Here is a 14,614-nt window from a genome sequence, read left to right as displayed (position 1 = left end):
CATGATAACTAAGTTACGTATCTATCCTTACTAAGCAATCCTCATTTCTAGTTTTTTGGGATACTCCGATGCGATCAAAGGCAAAGAAATAACTTCAGTTCGCATCCCCAGGAAGATCATACCTAAATTTCCTGGGTACCTATCGTCTCCGACCCCATTCTACCTTACTGTCAGCCAATTGCACAAATTTCAAAATGCCCGGCGCTCTCACGACGATAGACCTCCAGGGCGCATTGCCCCTCATCGCGCGGGGCAAGGTGCGCGACCTGTACGAAGTCGACGACAAGACGCTTCTCTTCATAGCGTCCGACCGGATATCCGCCTACGATGTGGTTATGGAGAACGGCATTCCGAACAAGGGCTTCCTCCTCACCCTTTGCACTAAAGCCTGGCTGAAGATCCTCACGGACGCCATCCCCTCCCTCCGCACCCACCTCCTCACCCTCGACCTCCCGCCCCAGATCCCCCAGTCACTCCGTCCGACGCTACAGAACCGCAGCATGCAGGTGCGCAAGCTGAAGATGTTCCCTGTCGAGAGTATCGTGCGCGGGTACATCACCGGATCGGCGTGGAAGGAGTACCAGAAGTCGGGCACCGTGCACGGCATCAAGGTCCCCGCCGGCCTGAGGGAGAGTGAGGCCTTCCCGGACGGACCGATCTATACCCCTAGTACGAAGGCGGAGCTTGGACAGCACGATGAGAACATCCACCCGGACCAGGCGGCCGCTCTGGTCGGGGAGCCCTACGCCTCTCAGATCGCCTCCCTCTCGCTCCAGCTGTACAAGACCGCCCACGCCTACGCCCTCGAACGCGGCGTCATCATCGCTGACACCAAGTTCGAGTTTGGTCTCGACACCGAGACGAACGAAGTCGTGCTGGCTGACGAGATCTTGACGCCCGACTCGTCGCGGTTCTGGCCCAAGGACAAGTACGAGGTCGGCCGGGGCCAGGAGAGTTTCGACAAGCAGTTCCTGCGGGATTGGTTGGTCAAGGAAGGGCTAAAGGGCAAGGAGGGCGTGCGGATGACGGAGGAGGTGGTCTCGAGCACTGCAAGCAAGTATCAGGAAGCGTATGACCGGATTGCCAGCGGTGTCAAGGGATGAATGGATTGAAATCCTGCCGATTGCAGAACGAATAGGACAGCAGGTGTGAAAAAATGTCCAATCGTCTGTCCTTCCATGAATCAACTTCTCTCTCGTGGAATGGATGCGCCATGAAGCCTTGAGAGGTCTCTTAATGAATACTCCATCCCCGTCGTCTCTTGTCTAGGCTGTTGTTTGCCTTCGATTGACGGCGGCACTGGGAACAGTCGTCTCTCGATATATACACTCTGCGCGGAACGGGTTTTCACGGGCTAGAGATAGTCCATCCATCGTCTTTCCCACTTGCTACGACTATATATCCATATGAATGCAAAAGGAAACGAGACTTCATGGCATATTTGTTGATGTCTTGCTCATGCTCTGGCGGTTTTTTCCATCTCAATTAATCCCATGTACAGTACTATACTTACCAGTAAGCTGCACATAAATCTTATCCGTGTAAAAAAGATGGAGACTTGGGTGAGGACTTTGTTAAAAAAAAGCCCCTTACCTAAGTCCAGTATATACGAAAGCAAAGATACCAATCTATACCCATGGGAATGGGAAAGGAGACCTTTATCATAAAAAGAAGGAGCAATAAACAGTTTCATTACGCGTATATCATCGCAGAACAGAGAAAAGCCCATTCGAATCCAGAAACAAAAAAAACCGACATGTACAACAAAAACAACCCACCCACGATGCACCACCACACCATCCATCCATCCATTCATTCATAACCAGTTAGTTGGCAGGCAATCAATGGCCGACCACATCCGATCCATACGACAAACTAAGTACCCAGTGCATTCCAAACAGACTAACCTGAAAACGAGAAGAATATAGACAGATCAGAAGAATGTCATCAAGATAGCCAAATTTTATTATTTCATATCAGCCGGAGTCAAGGCCTGGACGACACTCGTTCCTTCGCTGAATCTCGTCCGGAAGATCCGGTTGGCGTTCTGGAACATGCCGTCCTTCAGGGAGACGACGATGAACTGCGATCCCTTGAAGCGCGTCTTGATCAGACGGCCGATGTTCTGCGTGTGCGACAGGTCAAGGGCAGCGTCCACTTCGTCGAGGATGTACATGGGCGCGGGCTTGAATTGCAGAAGGGCCATGATGAGTGACAGGGCGATGAGAGACCTAGAAATTAAAGATCGTTAGTCCGGGACCATTTTTTTACACGCTGACGGAAATGACGTACCGTTGTCCACCACTCAGTTCGGCCAAGCTCTGTTTCCAGACCTTGCCCAGGGATACCTTCACCTCCAGACCATCGGTGATGTCCTTGCCTTCGGGCGGATCCAGCTTAGCAAAGCTACCTGGCAGAAGCTCCGCGAAGATTTGACCGAAATCGCTGTTAACTTTCGTCCACGTCTTGTGCAGCGCTTCCTTCTTGTATTCGTTCAAGTTGATGATTGTCTCCTCGATCTTGCGCTTATCCCTGATGACGGTCCTCATCATGTTCTTCAACGCGACCTCTTTCTTCTCCACGCTGTCGATCATGTTCATGACCTTCGGGTTGATCTTCTTCTTCATGCCTTGGAATCGCTCCGTCAAGTTGCGTAGAGTTGCCTTGCATTCTGCGATGTTCTGGCCCTTGAAGTCGTACGGGGTATTTGGACGACCGAAATTATCCTTTTCATCGGCGATCCACTCGTGCTCCTTTTCCATATTGGCAACGGCCTGAGTGGCAGTTTGCTGGTCTTTGTGCAGTTTCTCAAGCAGATGCCCCAGCTTCTGCATTTCGAGACCCTCTTCAGTAATGCGCGAAGCTTTCGATCGTATGGCTTCCTCAAGATCCCGCAGTTCGTCGTCAAAGCCGGTAAGTTTTGCCCGCTCATCTTCAAGTTGGGCTTGAGCAATGTCGTGGGCATCCTTGGGATGTCAGTGCACACGATATAAGAATATACCTGTGATTATTTTCTTACCTTAATCCTTGCTTGCTCCCTCTTGAGAGATTCTGCCTCCTCCATCTGAGCCTTCAGGGTAGAATCGGCCTCGGCAAGCTGTTCTTCAGCAGCCGAAAGATCGCTGCCAACCTGCTCAGAGTCCAGTCTGGAGGCCTGCAGCTCTTTCTGCAGAGTCTTCACTGAAGTTGAGTTCTTACTGAGACTCTTCTTCAGAGAATCGAGAGAGGCTTGCAACTCTGCAAGTTTACTGTCCTTGTTATTGTTGAATTCATTCATATCCTTCTCGATTCGCTTAATGTCCTTGGAGGCCTCGGCTTGGCGAGCCTTTGCATCGGCGATTTCTTTCTTCAGGCTCTCGATGTTCGCTTTCATCTCTTCCACAGCATGAATGATCTTCTACAGTTAGCAGTCGCGCTCCAATCTTAATATCCGGACTAGTGAAAACAGAAACTCACCGATGAAGACGAATTGCTGTTGATCTGCTCTTCAGTAAGCTTGATTTCATGCAGTTTCAGGTCCAGCTCCTGCTTTGTAGCTCGTGCGGCATCAAGTCTCTTCTTCTCCCTCCTCATTGTTTCTTGCAGAGTAGCTAGCTGATGCTCCTTACTCTTCAGCTCCTTGGTAATCTCATTCAGCTTCTGCAAGATGACAAGGACACCGCTGGAGTTTGGCGAGCTACCACCAGACAAAGTTCCCGAAGGGTCGTAAACATCACCCTCAAGGGTGACGCTCTTCATCCGTACAGAGGGGTCAAAGGTGACTCTCTTCGCCGTCTCCGCATCCTCACAAATGAGTGTGTTGCCAAAAACGTATTCCATCGCGGCAGAGACTTCTTCGTCGTATCCTATCAACGACAGAGCAAGATCCACCTTCCCGGGTGCAATTTTTTGTGCAGCACCGATCTTCTCTGCAGAGGCCCTGAAAGCCGCAATCTTGTTGAGGGGAATAATCGTAACGCGCTTGCGAAGTTTGCCATGTTGAAGCAGTTGTGTACCGGTGTCGGCAGTATCAACAACGACATTGTAAAGACGACCACCAGCGCAAACTTCGAGCGCAGTGCCAGCTTGGAGCTTGTCTTTATCCAATGTGAACAGCTGAGCAACCAGACCCTTGACCTTTGACCTGTCGAAATTGGGATGCGGATCTGTGTAGTTGAAATCGATGCTCGCCACCTTCCGCTTCAAAGTATCGGCTTTCTCACGAAGTTCTCGGATGCTCTTCTGCAGGCTCGATTCTTCCTGGTACATCTGCTCCTCCTTGCCTGGCTCGAACCCTTGCTTCGACAATTCAGCCTCGAGCTTTCTCGCTTGGGCCTTGAGGCCCTCAAGGTCCTTCAGAAGGCCAGAGTTTTGCTCTCTTGCTTTCTTTGCACGAGGTTCCTCTTCTTTGATCCTTTTCTCCAGATGAGCGATCTTAAGCTTAGCCTGCTCCTGTTCAGTAGCAGCCGCGCTGACGCGGTTTCTGGCGTCCTGTAGCTGTCCTTGGTATCCATTTTCCTGGCCCTCCTTGGATGCAACACCTGTCTGCAGCGTCTGGAGCAATTCTTCCTTCTGTTCGACTTCCGCCGTCTGGGCATCAAGCTCCGCCTTTGCAGTGTCGTACTGCGCTTGGAGCTTATCATAAATCTTCTTCTTGTCGTGTAGTTGCTTTTCAAGCTCAGCAACGGTCTTCTGTACGGTTTTCCGCTTCTCTTTCTCCTCGGCCATGCTCGAGTTCTTGAGATCAATAACGGTCGCTAATCGGACCAGTTCATGCGAATGCGCTTTGACCTGGTCCTCGAGAGCCTGGAATCTGCCTCCTTTTCGCAACTCCTTCTCTCGCACAGCCTTAACTCTTTTCACATCCTCCTCCAAATGCGCTATTTCACCCTTCAGCCTGGTGGCGTTATCCTCGAGTTCTTGTATTTTGGCTTTCTTGGCTTCATATTCCTCGCCTGCCAACCGCATCCGCTCACCGCTCTTCAGGTAGTCATGAGCAACGACTAGTCGCGTCAAACGCTCAAGGTCGCTCTGCGTTTGTTGGTAATCGAGGAAAGCTCGCTTCTCACCCCTCAGCTTCTCAAGCTTCGGCTCAATCTCTTCTTTGAGCAAGCCTTCGATTTCCCGGACCTTCATTTCCTTCTTCGCCATCGTCTTGCCCGCCTTCTCTTTTCTGTCTTCAAACATTCGCGTACCAGCCGCTTCTTCGATCATAGACAATATTTCCACGGGCTTCATATTCAGCACTTTCGTAATCCGTCCTTGCATAATCAAGAAATTCGGGTTGTTAATGTTCAATTGGACGCTCTGAAAGAGGTTCTGCACTGTCTGCTGCTGCGCGCGGTGGCCGTTGATCAGGTACTTGCTCGTTCCACCCAGGACAATCTGTCGCGTGACGGAGATACTGGCATATTCCTCGAAGCCGATAGGCGACTTGGACTTATCGCGATTGTCGAAAACGATGGTCACACTGGCCTTGGTGACACCGGCCTGACCACGTTTATAGATAAGGTCTTGTAGGTTCTGCGCTCGAACGGTGCTCATGTTCGTAATACCGAGGACAAAGCAAATGGCATCGAGGATGTTGGACTTTCCACTGCCGTTCAGGCCAGTGATCGAATTGAAGGATTCATCCCTGGTCGGCAAGTTAGCAGAATGCGCCGCCGTCACAGGAAAAGCTAGCTACGAGTCGCGGGACAAGTTGACAAGAGGGACCAGGAGGTATCAAATGTGGGGAATCGAATGCGCATACCATCCTGAGATGACCGTTCGCACGGCGTACGATTTAAAGCCCTGTGGTTCAAGTTGTCAGCGTTCAGTGCGGCCTGCGCCGGAGTTGGACAGATGCGGCTTACGTCGATGATAATTTCGACAATCCTCATGGCTGCGATCCCGTCTGAGTCTTCCTAAGTCAGCTGTGGCAGCGCATGGGTCAGAAGTGCGAGGTGACAAGCAGCGACAAGAGGCGCTGGCTGCGGATCGAGCTCGCCGTTGGTTTTCTGTTTGAGTGCTGACGCGGGTGTTTTGCTCCGCTGTCCAGGCCGGGTTAAGCTCCGGAGTCGGTGTTTATGGTTTTCCCTGTTGGGCTTCGCTCCACGTGGGGGATGACATAAGCGGAGCAGTCTACTCTCGCGGAATCCTCCGAACTATGCTGATCAAAACTTGGACTGCTGTTTGATAAAATTATCTAGCTAGGAATTACCGTTATTTTATTTCCTCTAGAACGATACGTCAATAAAATTATTGGCTGTATTCTTCACTCTACTCTGTCTAAATACCTAGAAGCTGGCCGGGCACCCTAACAGACACTCCCACCACTATTCTTAGAACGGAGTTCTTGATTGTAAGTTGGAATATCTAAATGATACTATTACGCTTCCGAATCTACCGAGGGCATGCATCTGATCAATGAAATATAACTAATCCATCCGACTTAGTATACAATGTATAGCACACAACGCATAAAAGGATAAGGTATCAAGATCTACACCCAATTAACCACATAGAGTTAATGAAGCTTAATACAAGCCGCTAATCCAGAAGAGCAATACTGTGCAAACCGCAAGGTCACTAATATCAGTATACTTGGGATCTTTCTCACTGGGCCAAGGACTACGATATTCATGTTATGTCCACACTGTCGGCTTGCTAATGATCAATTGGCATTACTGTCGGATTCTATTGTGATGATATGAGAACCCGCCTGAGTCAATTTTAGGAGCCGCTCTGTTGAATTGCTCGACACCATCGCAGATAGAAAAGCAAATCATGGATTCGGAATAGGGGTTATTCCACACAGGAAGCCAATTCCATACAGGAAAGCTAAGCAGGTTTCCGAGCCGTCGCCGTTATAGTGACCCAATCCATCGCAATCGACTTGTCCTTCCCGTACTTGCTTTCCAAGTACCTCAGCAGCGTGGGATGGTCTCCGGCACGACGCTAACTTGGATGTTCTCGAAATCATGCTGTTCGATCTTCTCCCAGGACTCATGGTGCCACTGTCCCTTGCCAACAGCTGCGGAGAGCTCCTGAAGGGACGGGAATGGGAGATTCCCGGGCATAGTTGCAACGGCCGCCCCAATATCGCGCATCCATCCGGCTATTGCCAAGGGAAATGTGATGAGCTTGAAAATATATAAACGTACGTAAATATTAAGCTGCAGCTGAAACTTACGTTCTTTCCAGGTGGAGAAAGCAATTGTACCACCAGGTTTCAGCATCCGGAGGCATTCTGTTGGCAGGGATATTAGTTGGGAGGATCTGCCAGGGTACTTATTCACAAAACTAATGGACAATACTTGCCATCAAGAGCAGCTCCAGGGTCTGGAAATGAGAATATAGCTTAAACAGATCCGACATTAGTACTTTTACATTTACCTCAAGAGGAGTCTGGATTCACTTACCCATGGCTATGAATATATGAGTGAAATGTGCACTAGGCAAGCCAGTCTGCTGAGCATCGACTACCTGTGCCTCAGCGTTCTTCCGTCCCTCCTCCTCAATCCTGCCTTTGGTGCAACCGACCATCGCTGGGTCTATCATAGCCGGAAGGCTCCATATGGACGTTAAACTTGATTAATAATAATAACCGACCATCGCCTCCGATGTGTCTCCGCAGATCAGTTCCCAGTTGCTTCTCGCATCTTTCGTCCACGATCTCGTGCAGCAAGCTTGAGATGACTCCCGTTCCGCAGGCATTGTCAAAAATAACCAGAGGTATTTCCTTGCAATATGCCACCCGTGATTGTTCAATAAGGTGTTTGGCATGAGGTCGTGTTAATTTTTCGCCAGACCGGTATAGGGCCACGAGCTTCTGGTCATTCCACATGTAGCTGACCTTCGACTCGGTAGGCATGGTTGCAGAAGCAGAATTATTTCTCGAAGCTGTAACTGTTGTATACGGTGGAACTAATAGGGATATACACTGGAATTGGCTATGAGGAGATCCTGGGAACAGTGAGAAAAATACCATGTCTTGATGGAAAGAGGAGAGTTGGAAACGCAAGAGGAAAGCTTCAGGTATTATATATGTTCGAAACCCAGCACCTTGTACTCAGTAAGTTGGGCAACAAGTTCTGAAAATTCAGTTCTTATTGTTATTTGCGCGTTATGCTTGAAAGTCTCCGATTAGTGTCCGAGTACCTTACGGTACGCAGATGCTACAATGAGATTCATCAGGCTTCAACTATTCGATCATGGCATGAAAAATAATTGATCCTAAGAACCGGAGGCACATGAAGTGTACAGCAAAGTGCTTCGTGTGGTTCGGAATGTTTAAATATGTCTCCGAGTGGTCACCCTACCTGACATCCTTATTGTTGGCTAATAGTCCATGCAAGCTCCTAGAGCTCCAGCCAAGCCACCCTATGAGTACATGCCAAGCTACTGTGTGGGTAGCTAGTCCATAGTAGATAATATATCCAATGAGGCATCTACGAGCCTGATCCAGGTCCTCGCGCAATATTTCCACGTCGTACACGGTGGCTGACGGTATGAATCCAGGAGATCAAAGTGGACTAGGGAACCTTGGTGGCCTAGCACAACGCATCTTGGTTGGGGCAATCTGGCTTTCGCCGGTTTCAATGTGAGTAAGGAGCGTAAGGCCCCCAACATCGTGTCTCATGCAGGGCCGCAGGGGAGCACTTGACAGGCGTACTTGTACAGGCCAACACTATCTACACCCCCATGTGCATTATATGCTCTCTTTCATTTTCAAGTCTTGAATACCGAAGTAGGCATATCAAAATTTTAATTTTCCTTTCAGGGGTTGATGGATACTACTTTATCTTAACACAGCATTTCAAGTAAATTCGTAACATGTACAGTTAGACAGGCACCTATGGAGATCATATTCTTCTAACTGCCAGAAGATTATGCTGACAAAAAAGACAGTGTCGACGATTGCATTGCCAAAGTGATCTAACTATGAATCTACGACTGGGCCAGAGGGAGCGTCTAACCTTATATCCATGACAGAATCAGAGCTTTCTTGGCGGTCGGACATTTGTATACATGTTGGATGCAGATGCTTCTATCCACATCAGCAAAGAGTGAACATAGCAGGTAGAGCAAACTGTCTTAGGAGAAGGCAAGGAGCAAACATGAATTTTCTTTGTATAGCAAAAGCTATTTAGACTGCCAGATGTTTAGCCAGATCTTTTCTCAAATCGTTAGAGTTTAGTTCATCAGTTTCAAGTATGCAAACTAGTCTCGACAGATTGCTTCATCGTAGCTCCAATCCTCGATATCACCACTGTATACTTATGTAGGCATGCGTGATGCTGTCGGCCAGAACAGTTGTGTCCCCGATGATGTCGCAGAGTCAGCGGGAGGACTCCACAGTCAGCTCAAGGCTGACCAAGAAGTCTGTTACTTAGAAGAGAATGTTTAAAGACCGTCCCTTAATTGTAAACGACATCGAGGTCTCCAGATGCATTTCCGTCAGCAGAATAGAGCGTTGCCACCTTCACAGTGGGTTTTGGATGCCTGGATGCCGCCCGAGTACATTATCCATGGATCTCCATGAACATTACCAGATCAGCCCTACAGACGTTGGCGCTCGGCAAATAGTAGGTCCGTGCACGTCTTCCTCACGAAGCGCGCGGCTACAGCCACTCCACTTCCAGCAGCGGAGACTTGACAGTGCGGCGTGAGCTTTTGTCTCCAGAGCTTCTGAGCAGCGACTTCCCTCCCAATATATCCACTCGATATCGATCTGTGAACCCTTCCTCATTCTCTGCCAAGCTCCGGAGCTCCTTCTGACGGGCTTCCCCATCATGAACAGGCCAGGTTTGTCGGTTCTCTTTGTCACAATGTCAAGCTGTCTGTTCCAATGTCATGGCTATTTCGGCGCGGACTATATTTATGCGGATGAATACTATTCTATTCCATTCTACAGCCGCTAGATGTGTGGGAAAGCTCTCATGCTTCAATCGCCAAAGCGTGCGGGAAATGGCTTCCATACTACCGGTTGACAGCTCCCGCAAGTCTGCGCTGAAACCTGTGACTTGGGCCACAGTGGTCGCAACACTCAAAGAAGACTCCAGTTCTGAGCGGAAAGCTAACAAGCCGAACGATCGTACAGGACCAGGCCCGCAGCCTCTGAGAGGCATGTCCGGATTCCCCGCCCAGCAACAAGCCCAAGCTCGAAATGCAGCGCTAGCCTCCACGCGCCTACCTAACGGCAAAATCGGTGCGACTGCTCTGTTTGGAATACAGCATAGAGTTGGTAACGGGAAGACTAACAGCTATGGGGTACAAACAGGCGGTGGCGCCAACTGGAATTTCGGGTTGCCCATGGGCGGTGCCCCGGGTCTGCAGAGCAATCAGCAACGCAACATTGGAACAATGGGAAGTTTTGCACAGAGTCTAGGAGGATCACAACCTGCAACACCTCTGGATCTCTCGTAAGTACAAGTGCTATTGGCTGAGCGCTCTCGTCGCTCAGGCAACCTAGCCTTGTCTTAGCTCCAAGTACTGACAGTCATCTTTGTCAAAGGGAATTTCCCTCATTATCAGGAGCACCACAGCAATCACAATCTCAAAACCCTGCACAGGCAGTGTGGGCGAACGCAAGCCAACGTGCTACGCAGCAGACTCCCGTACAGAGACAACAGCCTCCAACATCGCAGGCCCGAGCATCCCAAACACAATCCCATCACTCTCAACAGTCTCAACCCTCACACGAAGACCTTTTCCCTTCGGGAGCCCAATTTGCGAACCGTCTGGACGACTTCAGGAACGGAGGTCAGGGGATTAGTGGTCAGCTCGGATCTAGTGGGCAACCTCAGACTGGCAACATCGAAGAATTTCCGCCTCTCGGGCGAAACGTCCACGGTGACATAAATCAGGAGCGGAGAGGGTCAATACTTCAGAACGCAGGATTTGGAAATTATGGAGCTGGTATGGCATTCTCGGGAGTGAATCAGACCCAATCTTCTCAGAGTCGCAACATGATGGCGGCTTCTTTGAATGGGCAAGAGACAGCCAGAATCATGTCCCCCACAACTGCAGGCTCTGGTGGTAAGCTGATCTCATAAACTTTTGAAGACGGAACTTAGCCGTACTGACATCGCTCAGGCATCTCGTCATCAAGATCGCCGATCAACCAAGGGTCAAATGGAGTTCTAGGCCAAGACAAAGAGGTAATAATATTGTGTTTCCTGCGTACCATATCTAAATGCTAATCATCTGGCTAGGATCTGATGTCGAATCAGCGTGGGATGCGCCCTGATGGCTATACAGACCAGCAGCCAAACCAGGCACAAATACAACAGGTGCAGCAACGGCAGCAGCAAACTGGTGGCCTTTCTGGAGACGTGCAGGAATCACCCGGGACAAGCCAGAGTGCTGACCAACCACCGCTATCTCAAATGAGCGAGCTTGACCGGTTCGGACTAGCAGGTTTGCTTAGGATGATCCATAGTGAAAGTCCTGATGTTGCGAGCCTTGCAGTCGGTCAAGACTTGATGACACTTGGATTGGATCTGAACCAGCCTGAGTATGAATCTTGGACGTTTTGAATGTCTCATTGTGAATCTTGCTAACTGTTATCAACAGGCCCCTTCACCCCTCTTTCTCCTCTCCTTTCGTTTCGTCAATGTCAGCCGTGCCTCTAGAGCAGGATTTTTCACTACCTTCCTGCTATAATGTTGCAAATATCCAACCTCTCCAATCTCGTATTCCAAGTTTCAGTGACGAAACCCTTTTCTACATATTCTACAGCATGCCTCGAGATATCATGCAGGAGTTGGTAGCGGAAGAGCTTATGGGGCGCAAGTGGAGATATCACAAGGTGGAGAGATGTTGGCTAACGCGAGATGAAACTTATCCCGGTCCTGTCGATGTGGAAAGGGGCGTGAGCGAGCGAGGCGTCTATCTGTGGTGGGATGCAGCCAGCTGGAAGAAAGTTCGGGTACGTAGTAGTCATTTACTTTTATACCAGTCATTCGATCTTTACGAATACTGACTGACGTTTTGAATGAACAGCGCGAGTTCATTCTCCGATATGAAGATCTGGACAACAGGCTGGACCCCAGCAGGAGCATCACACGCGCAGTCGGGTTCCCGCCTCATGCTTCATGAGTATCTGGGTAGCAATGTGGGGGTAATCGATCAGCAACGACATTGGTTGAACACCATATATGTAATATTCTTCGGGTGTCGCGAATAATAGCGGTACTCATCAGACAAACTGCTTCTATAGCGTAGTTGTCTGGGAGCTCAGGATATCACCTTCGGACTTAATGATCAATGATCGTTTTCTGCCCTCCATCTGTTCAGGTAGCGATTCCTGCGTCTATTGCCTGTAATGGCAACTTGCCCTTTCATTGGTATCACGCATACGTCTTTTTAAATGCAGTCTCCTGGTAGTGGACCTGTGAGACAATTCCGTATATTTGTTGAATCACACGCCATTACCGCAGACGGAGGGAACAGCAAATCATGGATTACAATGTTGCAGTTGACTATTGCATACTATAGTGCATACTATGTAGGTATGTACAGTAAACAGGCGTTTTTCTATCAATTATAGTGCCGACATCACTCCTGATGAGTCTGTACAGGGTCTCCTAGCATCTTGCCTCGGAATATAAACTCGAGAGAAATCTCTAGTCTTGTATATTTCATCGGTCTATTCCTCGGTACCTAGAGTATGAAGACGTTCTCGCGTCGACGGTTATATTCACTTGACGATTTATTAAGTGGTCGGTCATTCCACACACGGCGCTCTTTCGATGTATTGATTCGTTGCACAGAGTGATTTGAGGTAGACTGAAGGTATAATGACAGATTGTTTGCCCTGCCTTCCCACTTTTCCCGGGCTATTTTAGACTATTCCAGCCTGTGGCATTCTTGCAAACTCGAGGTTCCCCAGAGTCATGTTCGATAAAATTTTTGGATAATTTATGATGACAGCTTTAGTGATGACACTCCATGTTGGTGAAATATCCTCACATAGCAATTCCAAGTTGATGTCACAGACGTCGAGTTTGAAATCCTCGCCATATACTCTCATGTCTCCTTTTCAGCAGTCTTTTAAAGTTGGTTTGTAAAACCCACGACTTCGAATACAACAACCACATTCCATAGTATAGTGCCCAATCCTGCCCTTTTCGCGGTGTGTTTTGATCGGCCGCTCACAACATTTACATTCACGTTCACCCTCCCCTCGCGATACAGATCAAACAGTTCTTTGGTGATAGAATTGCTTCTCTTTGGTTACCTGCATCCCATTTTCTCACCAAAGGGCCTTTGGGGTTTTCAAGCGTTAATGTGTGCCATGCTCTCTTGTGAAGCCAGTACTCCTGGTTGAATGTCTCTAGCTCCTATTGCCAATTACTAAGCTCTGTAGCCTCCTCCTTAGTGAGTTGCTGGATATTGGAAAGCTTCAGGCGTGCTTCCGCCTCCTCTTTTAGATAGATCTCACGTTGCAAAATTGACCACGCCTTCTGTGATTCTCTAAAACGCTTTTCCAGTCATTCCTTTTGCTTCCTGGGCTGAACTGGGGCTCGCAAAGTGCATTTCAAAGCGTCGAAGACGATTCATCGAGTCATATCGATTTCTCTTTTCAAGAGCGGCCTCGATTCTTTCGAAAAATTTCATGTTGGTGGACCAAACGGAACAATCAGAGTAATGATGTTAAATGGGGTTTATGTCTCTTTGTTCGAGAAAGGCTGCCGATATTTGAGTCTTCAGAGATAGTTTCCAAAGACGTATTTTGCAAAAGGAATGAAGAACGACTTGTCTCTTCATGATAGAAGTAGAGTGGTTGATAATTTTATATTGCAGCCTATTGTACATCTATTTCTATGTATTACATCACACTTCGCACCCTGAGTTAAATTATCGGATGCTGAATACTGCCTAGCGCTGCTAAATAGAGTAAATCCTAGTGTCATGACAATGACAGCGACAAGTCGTGATTGGCCCGGTGATATTCATTCAAGGATTACCTCATATAAGCACATCATACACACCTCTAGAGGAAAGCTATTTTGGAACGAATGGAAAGGACTTGGCAACAGAGATGCATGGTTGTTTTGTCTTTCATGTGTAGCGGACAATAAGTTAAAACTTTATTCATCTTCCGAGTATTCACACAGAATTACAGTATCATTAAATGTGTGCTTAAATTTTTATAGAGATATACTTGCAGTCAATTTTCTCATTTCCTAAAGCCCTTAAATGGAAGAAAGACACTAATGTTAAGATTAATAGGAGGTATCCATATCAAAATGGAACCTGATAAGTCGCTGACAGAGCGGAAGGTATTCATGTGCCTTCACTGGGGATTAGTACGAGCTACTATTTGGGAAAACTTCCCCACCCATATATATAAAGCCTCTAATCACAAGCAGTCTTTCTGTATTTGACTTGCTTCCTATTGGGAATTTTGCAATACTCTCTGATTTAGGTAGGTAGCTAGTGGTATTTGTGCTGAGAAGATGCATGTAATTGGTGGAGATATGACTGTTCTAATTGTCTTGGATCTTTGGAGAGGGTATATATAGAACTATAGACGCTTCATCATTGAGCAAGTCTCCGTGCTCAATTCAAATATTCCCATTTCAGCTCCTGCGTGGAGTGATTGGCATGAGAGACAGACTGTAACGGATTAGGGATGGCAAATAAT

General features: G+C 48.3%; 4 protein-coding genes across 4 annotated transcripts; 2 read left to right on the top strand and 2 right to left on the bottom strand.

The window, feature by feature from the left end:
• Window positions 1-194: 194 nt before the first annotated feature.
• Window positions 195-1,103, top strand: VTN00DRAFT_136 (uncharacterized protein; the record flags this gene model as incomplete). The annotated part of the gene is made up of 1 exon (XM_069427458.1): window positions 195-1,103. The coding sequence occupies one exon, from the start codon at window positions 195-197 to the stop codon at window positions 1,101-1,103; it is 909 nt and encodes a 302-aa protein (XP_069290844.1).
• An 863-nt stretch (window positions 1,104-1,966) lies between these two features.
• VTN00DRAFT_135 (uncharacterized protein) lies at window positions 1,967-5,861 on the bottom strand (the record flags this gene model as incomplete). Its single annotated transcript, XM_069427447.1, has 6 exons — window positions 1,967-2,231; window positions 2,293-2,966; window positions 3,020-3,394; window positions 3,457-5,614; window positions 5,732-5,772; window positions 5,835-5,861. The coding sequence occupies 6 exons, from the start codon at window positions 5,859-5,861 to the stop codon at window positions 1,967-1,969; spliced, it is 3,540 nt and encodes a 1,179-aa protein (XP_069290843.1).
• A 1,026-nt stretch (window positions 5,862-6,887) lies between these two features.
• Window positions 6,888-7,834, bottom strand: VTN00DRAFT_134 (uncharacterized protein; the record flags this gene model as incomplete). Its single annotated transcript, XM_069427436.1, has 5 exons — window positions 6,888-7,078; window positions 7,154-7,210; window positions 7,282-7,320; window positions 7,383-7,514; window positions 7,573-7,834. 5 exons carry the CDS (start codon window positions 7,832-7,834, stop codon window positions 6,888-6,890), a joined length of 681 nt encoding a protein of 226 aa, XP_069290842.1.
• Window positions 7,835-9,755: 1,921 nt separating this feature from the next.
• Window positions 9,756-12,063, top strand: VTN00DRAFT_133 (uncharacterized protein; the record flags this gene model as incomplete). Its single annotated transcript, XM_069427425.1, has 8 exons — window positions 9,756-9,768; window positions 10,064-10,171; window positions 10,244-10,385; window positions 10,478-11,001; window positions 11,059-11,123; window positions 11,178-11,479; window positions 11,539-11,893; window positions 11,968-12,063. The coding sequence occupies 8 exons, from the start codon at window positions 9,756-9,758 to the stop codon at window positions 12,061-12,063; spliced, it is 1,605 nt and encodes a 534-aa protein (XP_069290841.1).
• Between the last annotated feature and the right edge of the window lie 2,551 nt (window positions 12,064-14,614).

Source organism: Thermoascus crustaceus, assembly GCF_041956765.1.
Source record: "Thermoascus crustaceus strain CBS 181.67 unplaced genomic scaffold VTN00scaffold_1, whole genome shotgun sequence".
Lineage (NCBI taxonomy): Eukaryota > Fungi > Ascomycota > Eurotiomycetes > Eurotiales > Thermoascaceae > Thermoascus > Thermoascus crustaceus.
This window is presented reverse-complemented; position numbering and strand designations above follow the sequence as displayed.